The 24,866-nt window shown below is 41.3% G+C and overlaps 1 protein-coding gene across 3 annotated transcripts in view; it reads left to right on the forward strand.

The window, feature by feature from the left end:
* VGLL4 (vestigial like family member 4) overlaps positions 1-24,866 on the forward strand; it is a 146,223-nt gene that overhangs the window by 59,563 nt on the left and 61,794 nt on the right. Inside the window, exon 1 of one of the 3 annotated variants that reach the window (XM_050957896.1) lies at positions 17,849-18,372. The exons of the other annotated variants lie outside the window; for them this stretch is intronic. Within the exon in view, the coding sequence (XP_050813853.1) occupies positions 18,291-18,372 (82 nt within the window). The 5' untranslated portion in view covers positions 17,849-18,290. Of the gene's footprint in view, positions 1-17,848; positions 18,373-24,866 lie in introns of those variants that run through there. 3 annotated transcript variants of the gene reach the window in all.

A 24,866-nucleotide genomic window follows, 5' to 3' on the forward strand; every position in this document is an offset into this window, starting at 1 on the left:
TAGCCACCGTTTGCTCCACCTTTTCCTATCAAAGAAAACAAAAGTCTCTGCAACCATATGGGAATGATAAACTGCCAACCTGGCTATGTAGATTCAAGATTTGTCTCTTCTAATTGGGTTCACTGTTCCATTTCTCAAAAAAGTAAAATGGTCCAGTTTTACTCGTAGTTGAGTGTTTGTTAGTGAATGAGCAAATTTTTTATTCTTTAGTTTATGCATGGTAATGGCTAAGGTGTAAACTAATATTAATTGACCAGTACACTGCTGGGCAATGTGCAAAAATGTCTACTTTTGACAAGAATGGAAATAGCTTAGCTTTAGCTCTGCTAGTAGCTGTACTTGGCTGATATCTATAATAAATACATTTTGTATTGTCTTTGATTAACTTGTACACAATATTTTCATGTGTATATAGTGTGTGTTTGCTCTATTTGAATATGTCCCATCAGCAGGGCATTTTTTCAGAGATTAGTTGTTTTGGGCTTAATGTAACATTTAGTGCTGCTTTAATGCCTTATTTGACGATGGAATCAGATCATTTTTATCACTACCCATGTCCCCAAATTGAATTTCTCTCAGTATGTGAGAGCCATATTTTTGGAGAGAGGTGCTAGGCTAAACTGAAAAATTCCGTGTAGTAGATTCTGCTTATTACTGGGGTGCCAACTTTCTAATGGCACAAAACCGAACACCCCCTGCCCCTTCCATGCCTTTCTCTGAAGCCCCACCCCTCTCTCGCTCCATACCCTCCTTCCTCCATTGCTTGCTCTCCCCCACCATCACTAACTTTCACCAGGCTGAGGCAGGGAGTTAGTGTGTGGGAGGAGGGTGAGGGTTCTGGCTGGGAGTGTGGACTCTGGGGTGGGGCTGGGGATGAGGGGTTTGAGGTGCAGGAGAGGGCTTCGGGCTTGTCAGTAACCTAGTCCCAGATTTGGACCTTAGCGTCCAAAATATGGGGGTTAACATGAAAAACCTCCAAGCTTAGTTACCAGCTTGGACCTGGTACTGCTGCCACCACCCAAAAAATTAGAGTGTTTTGGGGCACTCTGGTCCCCACAAAAACCTTCCCTGGGGACCCCAAGACCCAAATCCCTTGAGTCTCACAACAAAGGGAAATAACTCTTTTCCCTTCCCCCCTCCAGGTGCTCCTGGAGAGATACACAGAAGCAACCTCCGTGAATCTAAGCAGAGGGAGTCCACCCTCTCTAATTCCAGTCCTGGAACAAAAAGCACTTCCCTCTTCACCCAGAGGGAATGCAAAGTCAGGCTAGTAAATCTAGCACACACAGATTTCCCTCTGACTTTTTCCTCCCACCAATTTCCTGGTGAGTACAGACTCAATTTCCCTGAAGTTTCTCACTAAAGAAAACTCCAACAGGTCTTAAAAGAAAGCTTTATATAAAAAAGAAAGAAAAATACATACAAATGGTTTTTCTGTATTAAGGTGACAAATACAGGGTCAATTGCTTAAAAGAAATATTGAATAAACAGCCTCATTTAAAAAGAATACAATTCAAAGCACTTCAGCAACTATAGACATGTAAATACAAAACAACAAACCATTTTGTACTCACAACTTGGAAACAGAAGATTAGAAAGCAGGAAATAGAAAAATCCTTCTCTAGCTGAGAGAGATTTAGGCAGAAGACAAAGAACCCAGACACAAACTTTCCTCCACCCAGAGTTGAAAAAAATCCTGTTTCCTGATTGGTCCTCTGGTCAGGTGCTTCAGGTTACTTTTTTTTCAAGTGAAAGAGACATTAACCCTTAGCTATCTGTTTATGACAGGGCTGGGGGTGAGGGCACTGGGTGTGGCCAGAAATGAGGGGTTCAGGGTGCAGAAGAGGGCTCTGGGCTAGGGTAAGGGCTGGGGGTACAAGCTCTGTCGTGGGTTTGGGGTGCAGGAGGGGGCTCTGGGCTGGGCCCGAGGGACTCGGAGTGTGGAGGGAGTGTGGGCTCTGGGAAAGGGCCAGGGATAAGGGATTCAGGAGGGGGCTCCAGGCTGGGGAAGGGTGTTGGAGTGTAGTAGGAAGTGCAGGATCCTGGTGGTCATTACTGTGGCTCCCAGGAAGTGGCTGCCAGGTCCCTGCGGGCTCCTAGGCACGTGGGCAGCCAGGAGGCTCCTCAGAATGCCCTCACGCCTGCAGGTGCTGCCCCCGCAGCTCCTGTTGGCCGCAGTTCCTGGCAAATGGGAGCTGCAGAGCCAGCACTCAGGCAGAGGCAGCGCACAGAGCCTCCCTGGCTGCCCATGTGCCTAGGGGCCTCAAGGACCTGGTGGCCTCTTCTGGGAACTGTGTAGAGCCAGGCAAGTATGGAGCCTGCCTTAGCTCTGGGCTTCTGCTGTGCCGCTGACTGGACTTTTAACGAAAACTGGATGCCTGGCAATCCTAGTGCATACCCATACAAACAATAAGCAACTAAACAAAATGGCAGAGCTATGGTTGAATAGGCTGAAGAAATTGGTTGGGGTGAGCTAATACATGGCAGAAGGAGATTGGTCAAACAATTTTTTTTAACATGGTTATTACAGGAAGTCTTTCAAATATTTGGTTGGCTATTTGAAGCAAATGTTAACAGTCTTTCAGTTGTAACTGTGTTTTTTTTTAACTGTGTGCACACATGCGTGTGTGTGCACGCTAGACTACACAGGCATGTTAAATACATTTGATTGCATCATCTGCCCACAAATCCATCTACTATGAGATTTATCCTAACACTCAATCTCCCTGTGCAGCTTCAAAAATGAAATGAAATTAAAAATAATAATAATAAAAAAAAACATTCATTCTGCCAGGTAAATACTTTCTTCATTCCCCAAATATAGAATTCACTCCCATATTATTCCAGCCTTAGGCTCAGAATTCAGTTAAAGCTGATTGAAAAATGGTATTTTTTTTTCCCTCTGTCATGGTATAATTTCCCACTCTGAACCTGTGTGTCCAAAAGATGGGGTACCAGCATGAATTCCTCTAAGCTCAATTACCAGCTTAGTACTTGTAGCGCTGCCACCAACCAGGAATTCCAGTGCCTGGTACACTCTGGTCCCCCCAAAACCCTGCCTGGGGACCCCCAAGACCCAGACCCTCTGGATCTTAACACAAGGAAAGTAAACCCTTTCCCTCACCATTGCCTCTCCCAGGCTTCCCCTCCCTAGGTTACCCTGGAAGATCACTGTGATTCAAACTCCTTGAATCTTAAAACAGAGAGGAAAATGCACCTTTCCCCCTCCTTCTCTCTGCCCCTCCCAGACTCTCCCTGAGAGAGACAGTAATCCTAACACAGAGAGAAAATTAACCTTTCTCTCCCCCTTCCCTCCTTTCTCCCCACCAATTCCCTGGTGAATCCAGACCCAGTCCCCTGGGGTCTCACCAGAATAAAAAAACGATCAGGTTCTTAAACAAGAAAAGCTTTTAATTAAAGAAAGAAAAAACAGTAAAAATTATCTTTGTAAAATTAAAATGGAATAGGTACAAGGTCTTTCAGCTATAGACACTGGGAATACCCTCCCAGCCTAAGTATTCAAGTACAAATTAAAATCATTTCAGCAAAATATAAATTTGAACTCCTTCCAACCAAATACACATTTGCAAATAAAACAACCATAAGCCTAACTCGCTTTATCTACCTAGTGCTCACTATTCTGACCTTATAAGAGCCTGTATCGGAGAGATTGGAGAGAAACCTGGTTGCACGTCTGGTCCCTCTGAGCCCCCAGAGTGAACAACAACCAAAAACTAACAGCGCACACAAAAACTTCCCTTCCTCAAGATTTGAAAGTATCCTGTCCTCTGGTCAGGTGACAGCAAGCTCACTGATCTTGTTAACCCTTTCCAGGCAAATGAGATATGAAGTACTTCTGTTCTATTACCGATCTGTTTATGACACCCTCCATGGAAAATTTTTGGCTTTTTGGTGGATAATCAAAAATGAAAATATTTCAATTTAGAAATGACACTACTGTGCGTCATGTGAGTGGTAAATCAGGTGTCTCATGACCCTATTTGCCTCTGTAGGCCAGCCTGTCTGGTTGATATACATTTCCTATGATGTCCCATAGGCCCACCTCTTGGTGGTGGGAGGTGATGAACCATGACTGGGGCCCTACCAAATTCACGGCCATGAAAAACGCATCACGGACCATGAAATTAGGTCTCCCCGCGTGAAATCTGGACTTTTGTGTGCTTTTATCCTATACTAAACAGATTTCACGGGGGGAGACTAGTGTTGGGCATCCTGATCCAAAAGGGACTTGCAGAGGCTTGCAAGGTTGTTGTAGGGGGCTTACAGTATTGCCACCCTTCTGCACTGCCTTCAGAACTGGGCAGCTGGAGAGCAGCGGTTGTTGGCTAGGCGCCCAGCTCTGGAGGCAGAGCCCCACCAGCAGCAGCACAGAAGTGAGAATATCAATACCATACCATGCCACCCTTACTTCTGCACTGCTGCCTTCAGAGCTGAGTGGCCAAAGAGTGGCGCTGCTGACTGAGGGCCCAGCTCTGCAAACAGCAGTGCAGAAGTATGGGTAGCAGTACTTCAACCCCCCCTACAATGACCTCGCGACTCTCCACCCCAATTCCTTTTTGATCAGGACCCCTACAATTACAACACTGTGAAACTTCAGATTTAAATAGCTGAAATCGTTACATTTATGATTTTAAAAATCCTATGATGGTGAAATTGACCAAAATGGGCCATGAATTTGGTAGGGCCCTAGCCGTGAAAGATGGAGTCTAGGGCCCAATGTATACAGGAGAATAAGGATGTTAAGGAGCCAAACTACATCTCCAATGAGGCACTGCGGTGGAATTTCCAGATCGATATATTTTGGTTTTTGACTGAAAACCAAAAGCCTTATTTTTTGGGATGTTTGGTTTTCTCAACAAAAAATGTTCCATGAAAAGCCCATTTTTTGAAAGGGAAACAAAAACCCTCAGTTTAGACTAAAGCCCAATTTTCCATAGAAAAATAGTTTCAATGGAAAATTTTCATTTAGCCCTAAATTCAGTTCTATATCGGCTACACATGGACAGAGGAGTATTTAAGTGCATTTGTTGGCTCTACATGCCTGCTTCTGCCTGATATAGAGGAGAGTAGATTCACCAGTGCCTTGAAAGGAGAGTACTGTTCCCTCTTGGCTTGAGGGTTTTTCAGACTGTGAGAAATTTGGGACTAGGTTTTCTTAAATTGGCAAAACATTTTTTTCTTGGAAGAGAACTGAAAACTAGGCTGTCAGTTGGAATAGGCCACTGTAAATCTATTTAGAAAAGAGTACAGCATAATTTATTTATTTTAATGTGTAGTAAGGTCAATTTAAAGTTATAGAATTAGGCTTTTCAATAGGTGGTACATAACGTTTTGTCTGTGAGGTAAGTGCTAGTTCTTCAGTATGATGCATTCATAGTCTTTCACATTTAAACAATAAAGTTATAATTTTTGTTACAAAACAATAATAATAACTATACTGTGTGGTTATTGAAATTACAGCAGTGAAATTTAGATGCTTTAACTCCTCATGAAGTTGGGTTTTCTTTAGATGCATGGGTCTTTCTCTCTGAAGGGCGCGTCTGTGATTCCATATCTGCTGTATTGAAGATTAAGAACCAACTGTTTTTGTCCTTTATTGCCAGTTCTAAATGGAGATGAAGCTAAACATAGACCTGAACCAAAGCTAGATCCACATATCCCTCAAACTTCGGGTGGCTTGAAAACCTGGATTTGAATTTTGTGGCTTGGGTTTGTATCAAGTTACTGTGGATAACCCATTCTGTATTTCAGAAGTTAATATCTGCCATTTAAAAACACATTTGTTAAGCTTTAAAAAGCCTGTGCAGTTGGGGTGCCACTCATTCAGCTACATAGTGGAAAGGAAAGAGAAAATTGATTAAAGGGACACATCATCTTAAAAATCACATTACTGCCTGAAAATAACCTAGCAACTAGATGCCCCACCCTTGGAATCAGGCTTCTTTGTGTTGGGCACTAGACTACCATACACAAAGACTTAGTCCTTACCTGGAGGCTCATATCCTTACAAATATCACCCAAGGCTAACTGAACAAAATCCAATTTTTGTTTTTTAAAGAATCAGTTTCTCTGTGCGCTTGACAGGTCTGTTGTGCAATAGCCAGTTTCAGGGTTCTGTTGGTGGCTGATTGCACTCCATGTCTCATGCACCAGCATGATGAGTTCACTCTCTATGCTACTCTGGGGGAAGCTCATGGGGAAATTCTGCTCAAAGCCATGCAACAGGTTGTTGCCATGCTTGCTTGCTTGTAATACAAAAGCAGAATTGCTGCTGTTTAACATTTGTAGCCAGGAGGGTGTCACCCCCTTCCCTGCACCCTACATGGGGCTGAGGAGCACTAAGAACAGGGGAGGGAGGAGCTGGCTGGGGGAACCATGTCTTCACTTCCCAGACTGCTGCATGGGGCCAGAAAGCATGAGGAGCCATGTATGGTTCCCCTTCAGTCTCTGAACTTGCTACATTTTGGGAGAGGGAGGAGAGGAGTCCAGGGATTCTCCTACACTTCAGAGGCCCCTGTATGATGCCAGAGAGCATCAGGAGGGAGAGATTTGCTTGTCTTCCTGAACCTTATGCAGGGCTGAGGTAAAGATTTTATTAGCAGTGTGGGCAGCACTGAGCTCTGTTTCCCAGTAGAGCATGGAGATGGTATAGGAGAAGTGCCAAGATTGTCTGCAAGCTTTTCCTTATCCTCTTTCTGTATTCCTCACTCTTCCATATTTTTTCTCCATTATTTTTCAATACAGAGTTTGGTTCCTCTATTAAGTGGTTGATTGCAGCACAGCTAATATTTTTGGGGGTTGTGTTATGGATTCATATTTCCCTTTCACTGCTGTTCTGTGTTGAGGGGCTGAACCACAAGTCTGAACTTGAACAGCGTTGTATTTTGGTCTGTCCAGGTCTGAATTCTGCAGTTGCAATGCACGTTTGGTGTAAGTAGCGATCATAATGCAATGCCTTGTTGAAGGATGTGCAACATCCTTCCTAATGTGTAAGGAGAAGAGAGCATGTTGCTGCAGTCAACAGAGGATTGGGTTTGGTTGATAGGCCAATGATATTTGTTTATTTAGATTTAAATAACAAGACAAGGTTCTAGGTGCCCTACCAAATGATTAATAATACAATAATATCCCAGCAGCATGAAAATAATTTAATTTCCAACAGGAACTGAGCCAGCCAATCACCTGCAAAATCCCTAAGTTTTTGTCACTTCATTATTAATGCCATTCACAGAAGCAGAGAGAAGTTCTTTGCAACTGGAATTAAGGAAAAAATCTGTAGATGTGTAACATCCTTTCCTTAAGCTTTTAATTATTATTGTTCATTATACATGATAAAATATGTTGAATTGAAAAAGGTGAAGGATGGGTACAGCATATTGAACTGCAGTATAAACGTTGCAACCTATTGGAACTGATTTTGCATAGAATATATCTACATTAAAATTAACAGTAGGGTTTCAAAGTCTAGCACTCAAAAATTCAGGAATGCCAGAATTAATGTTGTCCCTATGTGTACCGTATGTTTGACCAACCTAAGAATAAAGAGAAGACCTTTTCAAAATCTTGAGGAATATGAGGTCCTTCATTTCCTTTTTAAACCTATAATTACCAGTTTCTGGTAACTGGATTTACTACTTCCCTGAAAAGAGTGAGATGCTCTTATTAATTGGAATCTAGTCTCAGAACATGAAATGGCTCATGGGTTTTCTAAGTGAAAAAATATTGAGTGCCTAATTTCAATTTGATACAAAGCAAAACAGTGTTCTAAAATGACCAGAGAGCTAGGTTCACACTACTTGTTTCAGTAAGTTTTATTTTAACTTGGGGGGAATCAGAAGTCAGCTGAAAATCCTACTTGACCAAGTTGAAGCGGCTGTGAAAGACTTCAACGAATATATTCAATTACAACTGGATTCAAGCACAGAAATGTTTTGCATTGGTAATTGTCATTTTTGTGTATGGTTTATTTTAACTGATGAGTGAACTCTTTCAGATTTATTTTGATGGTTTATTATTTTTATTTTAAATTAATTGAAAAATCATGCATCAAAATATCTTGCTATCAAGGTCAAGAACTCATATAGCAAATGTTCTTCAGCTTGGAGGTATTGTTGCTCTAGCGAATTCTTATAGATTTTTCTGAATTTGAGCAAATGCCTTTTCTTTTACCATATCAGTACTTCAACAAGTACCCATTTATTAATATTCTGTAACAGAAAAATACAAAAATCTTCATGTTAATCACATTAAAGGCAGCTGGTTTTCACTAATTTAACTGGAAAAAATGATGCCATCTTCAAGACGGAGACAATATCTGTTTCAAGCAAGTGGAGTACTCCATCCATAATACAGAGAGCCTTTGTTAGGCACAGTGGAAATGGGAAGGGATCCAAAGCTTCTGGAGGGAACAGTCTGCTAGTGACCACCATGCCTCCCCACTTTTCCCAAGGTCCATGCTACTGAAGGATTGGAAGTGTTGCCAACTCGTAAAGGCCCTGCCTTAGCAGAATGCAGGCACATGTTGCCCCCTTGTGTAATTTGTTTGTGATGGTATTGCATTTCAAGAGGGATAACCGTGGTGGAATCTGCTCAGCATCTTAGATGTTTATACACAAAAGCAAGGGGAATAAACATGAAGAACTGGAAGTATTCATCAAGGCAGGTGGACCAAACTTTAGAGGGGCTGTGACCCTGCACATCTGGTTGCAACACCCAGCGAGAGAAGCCAGCCCATCCTCACAGGACAGGAACTGCTACTGTGGGTGAGTCATGGACACACACCAAAAATTCACAGAGAAACTAGGTAATCGTGCTATCTGTGACTTTTTTTTTTCCTGTCATGACAAACATACTGTAGTAATAATGAGTAGGCTTATCATTATTTCCTCTATGTATAGGACCCTACCAAATCCACAGTCCATTTTGGTCAATTTCATGGTCACAAGGTTTTAAAACTTATGCATTTCATAATTTCAGCTATTTAAATCAGAAATTTCACAGTGTTGTAATTGTAACGGTCCTGACCCAAAAAGGAGTTTTGGGGGGGTCGCAAAGTTATTGTGTGTAGTGGTGGGAGCTGTGGCACTGCTACCCTTCTGTGCTGCTGCTGGTGGCTGCTCTGCCTTCAGAACTGGGCAGCTGGAGAGCAGCGACTGCTGACCAGGATCCCAGCTCTGAAGCAGAACCAATGCCAGCAGTAGCACAGGAGTAAGGATGGCATGGTATGGTATTGCCACGCTTACTTCTGCACTGCTGCCTGCAGAGCTGGGCCCTCAATCAGCAGCTCTGGCTGCCTAGCTCTGAAGGCAGCAGCACAGAAATAAAGGGGGCATGGTATGGTATTGCCACCGTTACTTCTGCACTGCTGCTGGTGGGGTGCTGCCTTCAGAGCTGGGTGCCTGGCCTGCAGCCACCGCTCTCTGGTCGCCCAGTTCTGAAAGCAGTGCAGAAGTAAGGTGGCAAAACCTCAATCCCCCGGCAACTCCCTTTTGGATAAGGACCCCCAATTTGAGAAACGCTGGTCTCTCCTGTGAAATCTGCATTAGTATACGGTAAAAGCGCACACAAAACCAGATTTCACGGTTAGTGAAGTGTTCTTCATGGCTGTGAATTTGGTAGGACCCTACCTATTTAGGAGTTTAATGTATCTTTTAAAGAATTAGGGATGATTGTGCAGAATCTTAGCTAGAAAATTATTTTTTACATCCCCTCTCCACTTTCCAAAAATTAGCTTTTATCTGTTAGCCACATTTATCAACTGCCTATTGTTAGGCAATCTTGGTATTCCTGGCCTTCATTCTACTTTGCAAATGTGTATGTAAGTATTTGTAAGATGAAGGCAGAATAAATCTGGTAGTGTCAGGCATTTTTAAAGTGTGTTTAATTTCTAAAACTTTAAATGGGTGTTTCATATCTACTAGTTAAAAGTTTAGGCTGTAAAACTTCTTTGTTTATTTGGTATGAATTAATTTATTATAAACTAATAATATGTAGAAAAAAGAAGCCTAGTGATATGAAGCCTTTTAGTTTAGTTTTCAGTGACCCACTTGTACGTGTACATGAGTGTGTCTCGTCAAAAATCAGAGGCTATCCCTTAGTGAAGAATCTTTATATATCTGTTGTCTGCTGTGCAATGAAATAAAAAAGAAAAATATGCATATTAAACAAATGTATAAAGAGGGAGGATGATTTTTTTGGCCAAGGATCTGGACTGGCACCCAGGGTATTTGAGATCACTTCTCAACTAAGTCACAGACTATGTGGTCTTGGGCAAATCTCTTAATCTTTCTGGGGGAAATTTTCAGATGCACAAATGGAGTTAGGTGCATAAATCCCTTAGGCATTTAACTGAAAGTCAATCTACGATCTGTACCTTTGAACATCTCTCTACTTCAGTTTCCCACCTTTTGTCTTTTTTGTTTTTGTTTTTGTTTGTTCAGAGTATAAGCTTTTCAGGGGTTGAGTTGTAAACTGACTGTGTTTGTGAAACACCCCCTAGCTTAGAGAGGCCCCAATGTAGATACTACCATAATACTATGGATAATAATTTGCTCTAACTTTACTGCTGCGTTAGCAGAAAATCTTCATCTGCTGCTTAAGTTACGGGTTTGTTGGAATTTTTGAAAGCATTTATTAGGGTTTACTTAAATGTACATCATGTCAAAGTTGTTTCTATACTTTCTTTCCTCAGCATGCGTGCATACGTACGCTTTTTTGCCACATCTCACTGATGTATGGTTTAAAAAGATTCATGGATTGCAATAGACTTTAAAACCCAGCTGCTAGGTTGAACAATCCATTAACCATAATTCCTGAGCAAGAGATTTTTTTGCAGCTTTAAATATGCATAGACATGTTACCCTGTCCCTTCAGTCTCTCTGGGCTGGCTCCATTCTTGTAGGCCAGCAGGGGATAGAAACTGACAAAATTCCTGCTGGTCCAGAGCTTCAGAGAGTAGGAAATTTGTTAACTTCAATTCCCTGCTAGCTAACAAGAATGAAATTAGTGTGCCAGGCTGAAGGACTGCATAGTACAGACATCCAGATCTGCAAATACAACAGGTTACCCAGCATTGATGTTGATATTAACATTGGGACAAGCCTTGATTTGCACCGATGATGGAAGGGGGGAAAAAGTATTTATTATGTTGGGAGTTATCAAATTCAGGACTTGTCAGCAATGACTTATATTCCAAAGGATCTCTTGTGTTAAAACATCATGATTGCTTAGCTGAACAGAGACACACAATATTGTGATTGACAGCTTTGGGTAATTCTGTACATAACTCAAGTGTATGAAATATTTAATAACAAATCAAGTCATACTAATCAAATGTCATTTTTCCCACATGATGTAATATTGGCCAGTGTTGAATCCTTTTGGGTTTAAAGGACAGATAAATTAGATATACCGCACTGTTCATTCTCATGCTGGGTTTATCCGACCTTTCAAAATGTTATGTTAATATGATTTTTGTATTTAATCCAGATTTTTGTGAAAGTCAGAAGTTAGAGTTTCTTTTCAGAAAATGCATTTTCTGCATATATCAGCAAGTTAATTAAATGAGCTTGGTGAATGGGTATTGAAGTCTCAGATCCATTGCTGCAGTAAACTTTTCTTTGTGCCCTACTTCATGCAAAATATATTACGTTGGTAGACGTGGTGTCCCACTCCCATAGTAATAATTCAGTTACAGTCATATTTTATTTATGCAAGTTTCAGAGGCATGGCTGTTGAAACAGCTATGAGCAAGGAACTTCTGTAGTTTCATGGGAATGGAAACTGATGAGCCATGTCTTATGTCTTAATTTTGCATATTCACGCTGAAACTATGATGTGTGTGTATATATATGCGCTCCTTTTTGATAAAATCTAAGTGTGAGTCAAAAGCAAGTTAATTTTAGCTGTAAAACAAGGTATGTCTAATATTCTGACTACAAACATAAGTAGCTGTCAATGTTTGTTTTTCCTGCATCATCTTTTATTCTAAATATCAGTGCAGTATTCTCCTCTGTGTATAGTAGGAAGAAAGGTGGTAAAATTATAAGTGATTCTTGACCGCAAGGATTTCTTATCTAGTTGCCTTTAATTTCCTTTTATCAAAAAATAAAGAGTTGTAAACAAGTCAGTTTGACTGCCTGAGATTTGTAAAGAAAATGAGAAGCAACCCATTAAAGTCCTGGTTGTTGAAAGTTGCATTATCTAACAAAGCTCACAAAGATGTATGCCACTCCCAGCTGTGATCATGTCCAGTTTCACAAACTAAACAGACCAAGAAAATACATGAATGAGCATATCCAAGGAAAAGTTAGGGCTTTGCAGGAAGTGCTGCTGTTGATGATAATTGTTGCTACTCTTTCTGAATTAGTATGGTACTAATGCCTTGGCCTGGTGCAAGTTGTGAGAAGCGGATCATCTTTAGGTTAAAATAAAATAACCTCCCGTCCCCTCACTGTCCTGATCACTTGTAGTCATTCAAGTACCCAAAGTACTTTTCATAAGCATAAGTACTGATAAGTACTGAGCTCAAGAGTTCTGTATTAAAGTGACTAGTAAGGAATCTGTTTGTCAAAAAACATTTCCTGAATCTTTTTTGTTGTCTGTATTGTTACAGATATACTTGCTGACAGGTATTTTGGAATAAATTACCAAAGTAATTGAAAATGGTGTGATTATATTGTGTTGTTTTTGACAAAAATATGCAGAATTTTACTGAATTTTAAAATACTTTGTGCAGAATTTTTAATTTTTTGACATAGAATTCCCCCAGGAGCAGAACAAGGACAAGGTCATCGGCTGATATGAATATACATTCCAAGTGGCATAATAACCTGTCTGATGTTAGAAATGGTAATGAGTGAATATGAAATATATAAAAATGGGAATCCATTAGGGACTACCTTACACAGGTTTTGTACAAGAACATTCTCAGGAATAAGGTGTCTCTACACTTTAAAGAGGTTTTTTTTCCTATCAGTTCCAAAATTGGTTGCTGTGGACAATAATTCTGTGATCAAGAAGGGTAACATTTTCAAAAGTACCTATGAGACATTAGACTTCAAATACTATTTTCCAAAATCACCTGAATAGGCGCTTAAATACTACTGAAAATTTCACACTAAATCCTTAATATCAGTAGATGGCAAGCTGGACTCAATACAACTGCATACGATTAGTAGGAGTCTAATATTTTCAGCTATACGTAAGCATGAAAAAAATAGCAAATGGATAGAAAGTTTCTCGTATCTGATTTTTGAGAAAGCACATAGCTTGTTTTTTCTCTACACATCTTAGACAATTAAACCAAAATGTTTTTCAGTTGATAATATTTCATGACCCAGTTAAATATTTTTCCAATAGAAACAAATATTGGTGATGGATGAGAACAGGAAGCAGCCATATTTAATTATTAATTATATTGGAGCTGCTTTTTAGAAAAGGGTGCATGTAGCTGATCTTACAATTGTGCAGCTAATTTATGTGTGTAATTATTGCCTATAAATTGCCATTTAGAGGAGTAACTGGCCATTTTGTTGCTTGCGGTCAGGGTAAAGGTGTGCAAATTAGATACAGATTGGCATGTGGCCATTTGATAAAATTGGACGCTAATATTGATCTAAACTTATTTTTGCCAGAGCAGGGTATTTTTATAAGGTTCTTTGGCATATTAAAATCTCAAATGGTGGAAAAATTCCATAGACATTTAGAACCATTAAGTGATTAAGACCATTTTGACTTTTACAACATAGCCTTCAACACTTATGGTAACTGTTTAAACTGCTAAATTTATAAATTCTTTGAATACAAAAAGTGATTTGTTCTTCATATTGGCTGTTTGCCAGACACACAATGTGTTTTAAAGAAGACCAGCAGTAAAACAGTTTCTGATACGTTGTTCGCTTGTTAAAAGTTGCTAGAAGAGTGAGTCCTAGAGATCTTGCAGTGATTAAATTCATAATTCCCTAATTCTGAGTAATTCTGCCTCTAGGGCAAGTTAAAACTATTCTTGAGGCATTACCTTGTCCAAACGTTGTAATCAGCAATTTCTCGTTTTGGCAGTTTTGATTTATCCATTAATTAAAGCCACCATTTGATTTTGACTTCTTCATCCAAAAATACAAGCTTATGGTGTGAGGTGTCCCTTGGCTATTGAACTTGCAGGAGCATATCCCTAATAAACTGATTAATTGAGTACTGTGAGGAAGCTGAACTAGAATGTCTACTAAGGGATTAGCCAGATTCAAAGTCCATGCACTTTGTTGCAGAGTTATAGCATTTCTGGTGAAAATGTGTGTGCAGTTTTTCACTATTACCTCCAGGGGATGCTGTTGTACTAAAAGTTTGAGTGTATGGAAAATAAATATATAATAGCCTGTTTTACAAAAGAAAAGTATTTGTGGTGTCACAGTAAGAAGTATAGCTTACATGTAATGCAGGAAGTATAGTACTTAGTGGTACTTGCAAGTGTTATAACTTTTAAGCAATAATATTAATCCATAAAGAACAAAACTCATGGAATATGCTATTAGCAATGTTTGCTTTTCCATATATTTGGCATATAACCTGGTGACATACATTTGCCATTGATTACATTTCAACCTGAGTTTTTCCAAACTGGTGAAATGCTCAGTGAATCATTTGTAAGACTGTTAGGAATTCTTTCCTCGAAAGAGTGCATTGAGCACATTACAGAGAAATAAAGTCTAGGAATGCTTAGTATTAGTACCCACAATGCCTGAGCATGTAGGGATTTTAGGGATGATGTACAGAGTGATCGATTGTCTCATATTTGCATCAAGAATTTTTTTCTTCCTGTCCCTTCACTAGGAATTCATTTCTTTTTATAATATAAATTTTAATTAATTTGGAAATTCACAGTTTAAAACTTTTGGTACCAAATTATTATTTAACTGGAAGCACATGACAGATGTTAGTCACTTAATGTAGTACTAGAAGGTGCTCAGGTACTTCAGTGATGAGTGCAGGAAGAGAACCTTTATAGAATAAAATAGAACACTAGCTTCCCCCTCTCCGAACACTCCAAACAGCAGTTGGAATATGCCAATATTTATCTTTTCTCCCATACAACTAGCTTATAGTAATGGAAATTCAGGAATGCTCTAGCTACTATAGTTGCACATAGTGTAAATATTTTCCTTAATTCTCGAAGTGGTGGTGTGTCTGCTTTATGGAATTTACACTTCAGGCTGGAGGTACTTGCCTCTCCTTTGTCAATGTGGTAACTGTGAACTCTTTACCTCTATATTTACATATGTAAGGACTAGCCTTTTTGCCTTGTTATCCTATTCTTGCAATATTTATTAAAACACTGTTTTGCTTTTAGTAAATGAACATGCTCTGAAAGTAAGTAAGACAGCAGTATAGCACCTAATTGTAGTGGGACTCAAGGTTTACTTCAAAGTTCTGGCTTCTGCATCAGAGCGAGTAGCCCCTGTAGTGCTTGAGTAATGATTCCAGCCTATTCTCCTTTAAACTTAAAAATGTCATTTTCTTTATTTAAAAAATTCTCTTACTTTCTAGAAAGTATCTTATGCTAGTTTTAGCCTGTAGGTAGGTGGGTGCAGCTTTATCTGTCTCAAATTCTGGGAGCCAAAAAACATCATGGTCAATTTTAATTAGCAAATTATTTTGCTTATTATACGAGAAAGACGTTACTTGAACATTAAGTATCTGTGTATGTTTTTGTGCCGTGCTCATCACCGTGGTCTCCGAGATCCATAATTCTTTTAATAGAGAGAGTCTGTCTGTTTTCCTTAATAGTGATCCATGTCAAATGAAGAGCTTTTACATTTCATCTGCCCAGTGAAACCAGATTTCTTTTCACCTAACTTGTTTTCTGTTGCATTGTTCTTAGGATCACTCTAGTGGTGTGCCCCTTCAGTTGAAATGGCATACAAGCAGGTATTTACAGCACTGCTTTTCCTATTCCAAATAAAGTAATTTTTGGAAGGTAAATTGAGTTCACTTGTATGGAAACACTATTCTGAATTAAATGGTTTAACCTTGGTGGTACAATAATACCTTGGCATTTATATTGCACTCTCTTCCAAGTGCTTTGGCAGAATGTCACTCCATAGAATACTTCTGTAAGACAAGTGTCTGCCCTAGAGTTGCCACCTTTTTTACTGGACTTTCCCATTTAAAACTGTACCCCTGGCAACCCTCAATGGCATCCGGAAACAGAAGGCAAAAACCGGACTGTCCAGGTAAAACTCAGTTGGGTGGCAACCCTAGTCTGCCCCTTTGACACAAGGGGGGAGATTTTGTAAGGCACTAATTGAAGTTATGCACCTGACTTATGTTGAAAGGCAATGAGAGTTGGGCTCCCTCCAGGGAAGCTAAGGCAGAGAAGTGAAGTTGCCCAAGACCCTATCCGTGGCTCCACAAAGTCACAGGACCTCCTGGTCAGCCTCCTCCTAGCCCTGGATAAAATGGCCATTTATAAAACCAGAGAGAGGAGGCTGGCCGATGGGGTCTCCTGTGACTGTGGGGCCTATTTCTGATCCTCTGCTCACGCATCCGTGCAGAGTTCCTCTGGGTGGTGTCCGCTGGCTCCCTTGATGCCTTCGAGGAGCAGTGGGCGCTGTCCGGGGTTCTCTGCTCAGTGTCCCAGTCAGGTTCCTTTTGTTTGACCCTTTGACCTCACTCCTCTGTCCTTGTTATCTCATTAGTTGTCCCCTGGAATCATTTGGCTTCCAGGTCCTGTGGATTCTCCCCTTAGGCTGGGGGCAGGTCCTTTAGCAGTGAGCGGACTCCTCCCGCCCACTTCCTGGATTCCATTAGGACCACATTGGGAATGTGTACCAGAGTTAGGATTAGAACTCCATTAGTTATATGTTTACTTTAGACCATGCTTCTGTAGTGGCATTGCTTTGTCATTCAAATCAGATTTCAGGTGCTGATTTACTGTAGGGGACACCTATTGATACCTATTAGGTTGACATACCATAGCTGCACTGATACTTATGGTCTGCCTCTTGTAGTGACATACATACATCTATATAAATTAGAAATCTTTAAGATCAAGGTTCGAACTGTAGCAAAACAAGCCACATGCTGAGATGAGAACTGTTGTAAAAATCCCCTTCATTTCTGTCATTTACACCAGAGTTTGAACAATGAATTCTCCAGGCACTAAAAAGCCATAACCTGAAATGTTGAATTACTGATATCCCTTAGGGATTTAAAAAGTAGCAGTATACTGATTAAGCTGTAGTATAAACCTGTGTGTGCATATCCACCACCCCTATTCAAAGAATTGATATGGTGGTTTAGTTGTAATTCTTATTCTTCCATCCTGGAGCCATTAAAACTCCATTTTGTTAATGTTAAAATCTTATTATTTTTCAGTGAATTAACAGCACCTATTACAATATGTTGAAACCAGGTCAAATAGGAATTGCAAACATTTTTATAATCAATTAAAAATAAGTGTCAGCTGTGTATGTTGAATTAAAGTTGGGGGAAGGGGAAGAATAATTTAAAATAAAAGTTTTTAACCTAAGTTCTGTCACTTGGAAATCCTCTCTCAGAAAGTGAAGCCTGCCAGCAGGTTTAGCTTGGTAGACTTCTTCCCAGTACTTGAAAAGACACCTCTCCCTCCCTGTTTCTGTGACACCACACCCCCTTTCAGTTTTGCAGTGGTAACACTGCTTCCTGTCAAGAGCAACTCTGACATGGCCCTTCTGTAAAGACTCTCCACCTCCTCCTCCTCCTTTCTTTCAAACACTCAATACATTTAGAGACTGATCTTGTGCAGAAAATATCCCTGACATTTGAAGAGCTCCAGGGATTCAGTGAGCATGCTCAATGCTCTCTGCCTGATAGAAAGAGGAAGCTAGTTTACATACGACTCATACCAAGCATAGCCTGCATGTCAGTGCAGTTAACTTGCAGCGGGCTGTGAGGAGAACTAGCTTGTCTTTGTCCTAGGACATTTTCCCATTTTTTTTTCCTTTTAAATTCCCAAAAAGATTTGCAAAGAGTTATTCTTTTTTTTTTAAACAGTTTTTTCATTGTAGCTGAGAGACACAATACACTCTAAACTCAGTCTCCGAAATCCTGGAAAGGTTCCTCCCTCCCTTTCCAACTTTCCTAAATATACTTTATTTTGATTAGTCAAAGGCTGGGCCTTGAGCTTGTGAAGTTTTAGAAAGAGCCAGGAGCTAACTGGGCAGCATTTGTCCCGCGTCCTTCTGCCTGTTTCTAGGCAAAAGCAAACAAGCTAGTCTTTTTTGTTAGTCCGCTAAATGCTATTTATGAAGATGGACCTGTTGAACTACCAATACTTGGACAAAATGAACAACAATATTGGCATGCTGTGCTATGAAGGTAATTGTTTGATTTTGCAGTTTGCTTTTTATGGGGTGTGGGGAGTTTTTGTTGTTTAAAGTACAAATTCTCTCTCCTTTCTATTTATAGTTGTTACAAGGTGCAGTGCATTTTGTACTGTCCACAGGTTTAATGGGATTTGTGAAATGGAAGTTGAATTATTCTTTTTAAAGGAAATTTTACTGTTCAATATTAATATGAAGCGTAGGTTGTCTCCTCCTCATCTTCCCCTCCCCTCCCCCCAGCAAAGATGGTACTGGTTGAAGTACTTTAAAGCAGCAATACCCAGATAACTTTTTGCAAGTGTTAATGTATTTGTAAAGGAAACATTTTAAAGTCAATATGGTGTATGTATTAATTTGTAATGTGTATGTTTAATCTACACCATTAAATGTAAATAGATGTATACGCTTAAACACATAGTATAGATGTATTTGAACAATGAGACTTACAACAAGTTTTTGTTTTTAGTTCAGTGCTTACATCCTGAACAATAACGAATTTTGCTATTCAGCTTTTGCAATTGAAGGGAACCCATATTACAGAGCACAGAGTGGCTCTTTGTTTGACTTCTCATTTCCTGCACAGCTCTGAGAAAGCCCTGACAGTGAAGGATGTCTCCCCTCTCACCCACACACAAACATACCTCCTCCCCAAAGAGCCCTCCACATAGTCCCTGTGGAAAGAATTACACAACATCCTGGAAAACTTAAACTTTTTGTCTTCACTGTGCTGTGAGTTTTCTTATTTGTGTCCAGCTGACATAGGTCGGCAGCTGCTTCTGATAGTGTAGGTAATAGTAGCCTTGTTTTGAAGGTGCCTGAGGTAACGGGGGGGGGGAGGTGGAAATCAGCATCATCTAGTTGAGCTTTTTATCTACGTGCAGTTTGAAGAAGTGGCAATGGCCTGGTTTTGAGTGGAAAGAAAGGCACCACTGAGCTAATTCAGCTTGGCAGGAGCGCAGGTTTTCCTGTAGCCACATACAAACATTGCAGAAGTCTCTCTTCTAATTTAGCAGGAACATTTTCCACGTTCATTTGGAAAGTAAACTTGCTATAGTTGTCAGGGAAGAAGCGGTAAAGAATGTATAGATTGGATTAAGAGGTAACCACTCACATGCTTTAATAAAAGGCTAACCCAAAAATCAGGATGCTTACTCTAGAAATAGATCTTCCCCTTCCCCTCTCTGTTTTAAGTCAGAAAGACCACATTTCAAAGTGCCAGGGGGAGCAGAGAGGTTGCATGTAGAATTATTAATGCTTCGGGGGAGGAGGGTTTTCATTTGAACAGAGTCAAAGATCTTATGTAGACATTTACTTAGTTATTTGCACAGCAGATTTATCAGGCTTGCTAGTCAATATTGAACGATATGGTGCAGATTGTGCATGGCCAGTCAGACTTTCATGCTCTTTCTAATGCTGCTGTTTCTTTTTTGAAACTTTGTGGATGCAAGAGTGATTGGATAAAGGAATGTTGCAGGGTTTTTGTTAATCTCATCATTGTCCTGCATTAACAATCAAGTGCTTTATTATGATGTGACAGTTGGCTCCTGATGAAAAATGGCAAACATTATAAACAGAATTTCTGCTTACTTGTTGGATTTTTCTGAGGGTTTTGCTGACTAGAGGGAAAAAGATTTGTTGCTTTGGGTCTTACTAGTTTCAGTCAATTGTATTTGTTACCTAATATTTATAAAAGTTGCTTACCAGATGTTGTTTTCCCACCTTCCTTTGGACAGATTATACTTTTTAATAGTTTAAAAGCAAAAGCACAGCTCACACTAATATAATATAGCAGCTTTTATTTAGTTTAAACATCTGTTGCAATTTTTCTTATTATGGAAGTTAACATTATTTTTAACACTAAAATAAACATGTAAGAAATGAAAAAAAGCAAAACTCGAGCAGTGTTTATAGTGAGGTGTTTATATCCCAGTGGTTTAAAAAGTATAAACACTGACCACATCTGCACTGAGCTATGAAGGGTGTTTTTAGAGATGCTTGCAGATCTGCCATGCCAATGCCAAAGTATTTATTTTACAGGGGAGTTGTGTCGGCAATGATGGATCTTGTCTTTTCAAAATCAACGCTGCAGTAATATGTATACTTGAGAACAGTGTTTTTCAGATTCAATTAATTAGTCTTTATTTGGGATCATACTTGAACTACTTACACAGTCTCCTGAAAAGTACTTTTGCAGATGTAAGATAAGATACAAATGCACTATATGATGATTAGATCTATATAATAGATTGGGATTTTCAAAACGGCTGGAGAAAATTAGGTGCCTAAATCCTATTGAAATTCAATGGGAAATGAGTGCCTTTATTCCCTGAAGCTCTTTTGAAAATGGCAGCATGTTGCTGCTTTTCCTGAATAGCTGCTTCAGCTGCCCCTTTCAGATAAAGTGGTATAATTTTCTATCTCAGTCATTATTAAAAGAACAGTGTTGTTTGCCCTCACTTATTGAGACAATTCAGGTACTGGTGAAATGTGGGCACCATTATCATTGGGAGAGGATTTGGCCGTTTTCCTCTTACTTGGTAATTTCGCCTCCAGCATAAACAAGCCAATACAATGTAGTGACTGGCCATGGATCTGCAGGCGCAGCACCTCAGACTTTAGTGGGTGTTCCATGGATGTATTGGTGATAGGATCAGGCCCTTCGAAAGGAAAAGCAGCTTCTTTCCCCAACAAGGATGTCTTGCTAGCCCTGTAGCCCAGCACAATGTATTGTGCTGATGTAGAGGACTATAATTGGATGCCAAGTTTAGTCTCTGTTTTCCTTGCCCAGAAAACTGGCACCCACAACTTTCAGATGGTTAAGTAGTGCCAATACTCTGGTGGTGCTTAATGACCAGTGGATGAGAGCAGTCTTTCAGAGTGGGTCTAATTTTGTTTTTACCCAGCACTCTGTCATTCTTTTTTCTTCTTTCTTCTTTGGCTATCCCTCAACGTGTGGATGATATCTGCCAAGGGGGTTCATTGTTGGGTTTTTAAGTGGCTGAAGAGCCCAATTTGTCCCCTGCAGATTTTCCCACAGAAGTGACAGATGTAAATCTTGGAGGAGACATAGTTGTTGGCTGGACTGTTGTGCCCTTTCTTTCCTCCTTTGTTGCTTCTCTGTCCTCCTGAAAGTGAGATGTGGCTTGGTATATGGTGTGGTGCCATACGGGTCTGTTCCGTGCTGAGTCCTCCCGGTTTGTTGGGTTGATGCCTCTCTTTTTAAGGTGTACTTTTTGTATCTCTTTGAAGCGCTTCTGCTGCCCTCCACGGCATTGTCATTATACAACCATGATTAGGGGAATATTTTGGCTGGCAGTGTGTTCTAGCTAGTCTATTGGTTAGGGAGACCTCAGAGAGAAGTTGGGTTGCCTGCCATAAACCAAAGCAAAATGTGTAAATCTTTGGTCTCTGAGTTGCTTATGTCACGGATGCTGTTCCTAACTGTGAGCCAGTCTACTATGTGAGAGAGGCAAGAATGATGAAAGCCAAAGAAAGAAGCTAAGGCCCTGTCTACACTGGCAAGTTTCTGCATAGTAAAGCAACTTTCTGCGCTGTAATTCCTGAGCTGTACACACTGCCAAGTCACTTAGTGCGCAGCAATTGTGCAGTTGTAGCGCTTTAAAAAAATCACCCCGACGAGAGGCGTACAGCTTTCTGCGCCGGGGCTACAGCGCTGCAGTGCCAGCATAGACATGCTGGTCAGTTATAGAGCTGCAATTGGCCTCCAGGAGGTGTCCCATGATGCCTGTTCTCACCTCTCTGGTCATTGGTTTGAACTCTACTGCCCTCCCCTCAGGTGACTAATCGTTAGCTCCACTCCGTAAATTCCTTTGGAAATTTGAAAGTCCCCTTTCTGTTTGCTCGGTGATGCATGCAATGGTTTCCGCGTGTCTTTCCAAGTGGCCATGCCTGTTCCACGCACCAGGCGATCCCCCGCTTGGAACAATGCTGAGCAGCTGGACCTCATTAGCATTTGGGGAGAGGAGGCAGGGCAGTCTCAGCTGCTCTCCAGCCATAGGAATTATGATACCTATAGACAGATTTTACAGTGCATGATAGAAAGGGACCATGACTGGAACACATTGCAATGTAGTTTAAAAGTGAAGATGCTGTGGAACACCTACCACAAGGCGCGGGAGGCAAACCACTGCTCCAATGCTGTGCCCATGAGCTGCCAGTTCTACAAAGAGCTGGATGCAATACTCGGCAGCGACCCCACCTCCACTGTGAAGGCCCCTGTAGATACTTTGTTGGTTCGCATTCTAGTCAAGAGTGGACCGAGCCAGAAGGAGGAAATCTTGGACGAGGATGTGGAGGGGGAGGAAGACTTGGAGGCCAGAGATGCATGCAGCCAGGAGCTCTTTTCTACCCCTGAGGAGCCTAGCCGGCCACAGCAGTCGGATCTTGGCGAAGCACAAGCAGGGGAGGAGGCCCCTGGTAAGAGGATCTGATTTTGGGAATCGCTGAAGCGAGTTGTTGGGGGCAGGAGGGTTGCAGAAAGCAGGCTTTTCTCCCACCGCATGCCTAGTCTGAGCGATGGAACAGGCTTGTTGATTGACTCCCCCACTTCATGGGACTCTCCCGCAGAGATCTCCAGGAAACTCTCGTGGAGATACTGGGCAATCTGCTTCTATCATGCACAGTTCTTTGGCAGAACTGCTTTGTTTCTTGCCCCATTAATGGTAACTTTCCAGCGCCACTGTGCCGTCATGGGGTGGGGGGTGGGTGGGTGGGGTCCACTTTTGCACACAGGCAATCCGCATAGGGGCCAGGGCGGAAGTCGCAGCCTTGGAGGAGACCCTCCCTTCATTCCCAGCTCACCCTCAGCAGCAAGATATCTTCCACAATGATCACCTCCTGTGCAAAGTGTGCAGGCTGGAATGATTATCAGGCCCCCCTCTACAGTGCTGGCTCTCCCCAAGAGCCATGTGCCCAGTGTACAGCAGGGTCCAGGAACAGTGATTTACCCTGTCCCTACAGCTACTCACCAATCTGGGGGTCTTATGGCTCATGTGTGCTTGCCTGGGGTCAGCCAGTTAGTGATACGTGTGTGAGTACTGGCTGTGTTTTAAAGCACTAAATTACTGCTTCTGTAAAGTGTTGCATTTAAACTTCACAGAGCTGACCTTGGAAGCCCAGCATCCCTCTTTGTTATCGGCAGCAGAATGGCTGTGCAGAATTAGAAAGAGGCCAAGAAATAAGGAAGACTTTCTGCATGAAGTTATGATGCACTCCGGTGCCGAGAAACAGGAATTGAAAGAGCGGCAGGACAGCGAGAAGAGGGACCGAAAGGAGAATGTGGCATGCCAGAAAGAAGCCACAGAGTGCCTCCTAAATCTGGAGCACCAAACAGACGTGCTCCAGGCAATACTAGCTCTTCAAACTGAGCAGCTCTGCACCCGCCCTCCCCTGTAGCCGCTGTAGCAAAAATCTTTCTCATGTGCCCTCCAGATACCGCCAACACACTGTTATCAACCTCCTGGCTCCACTCTCTACCCGCAGCATTCCACTCTTCCCTCCTCACAGTCCAGCACTGTGGACTCCCGCTACCCAGTGCATTCAACACCCATCCCTCTGCAGTTTGGTCCTGCAGAAGTACAGTACCCACTGCACTGTACTCCAAAGGAGAAGGTTGGATATGATCTCTGGACATACACAAATCTTTAGCTGTCCCAAGATCCTTCCTCCATCCCCATTCCTGCTGATATTTTTTCATTTGACTCTCTCTTCTGGTTGTTGTCTTTTAATAAAAGAATTGTGTTGGTCTGAAAACAATCTTTATTCTATTCATTTAAAGCAAAAAGAGCACTGCAAAGCAGCATACAATTATGTTAACCCCTCTTGTATCGTGTGTAACAATTACCTCCTACCATTACAAGCACTGCAATCCCGAGCATAGCAAAAAATATTAGTGGCTTTCAGCTTCAAATTGTTGCCTCAAGGCATCCCTGATCCTTATGGCCCGTGCTGTGCTCCCCTAATGGCCCTGCTCTCTATCTGTTCAAACTCAACCTACAGGCACTGAGCATCTGCCGTCCAGCCCTGAGTGAAGCTTTCACCCTTCTCTTCACAAATATTATGGAGTGTACAGACGTGGCTATAAGCATAAGAATATTGTAATCAGCCAGGTTCAGCCTCCCATACAGGCATCGCCCGCAGGCTTTTAAATGGCCCAAAGCACACTCAACAGCCATTCTGCACTTGCTCAGCCTGTTGTTGAATCACTCTTTGCTGCTGTCAAGGTGCCCTGTGTATGGCTTCTTAAGCCATGGCATTAAGGGGTAGTTGGGGTCTCCCAGGATCACAATGGGCATTTTGACTTCCTCTACAGTGATCTTGTGGTCTGGGAAGAAAGTCCCTGCTTGCAGCTTCTTGAATAGGCCAGTGTTCTGAAAGATGCGTGCATCATGCACATTTTCATACTAGCCTGTGTTAATGTCTGTGAAGCGCCTACAGTGATCCACAAGCGCCTGGAGAACCATTGAGAAA

This window comes from Gopherus flavomarginatus, chromosome 6, assembly GCF_025201925.1.
Source record: "Gopherus flavomarginatus isolate rGopFla2 chromosome 6, rGopFla2.mat.asm, whole genome shotgun sequence".
NCBI classification, from domain to species: Eukaryota; Metazoa; Chordata; order Testudines; family Testudinidae; genus Gopherus; species Gopherus flavomarginatus.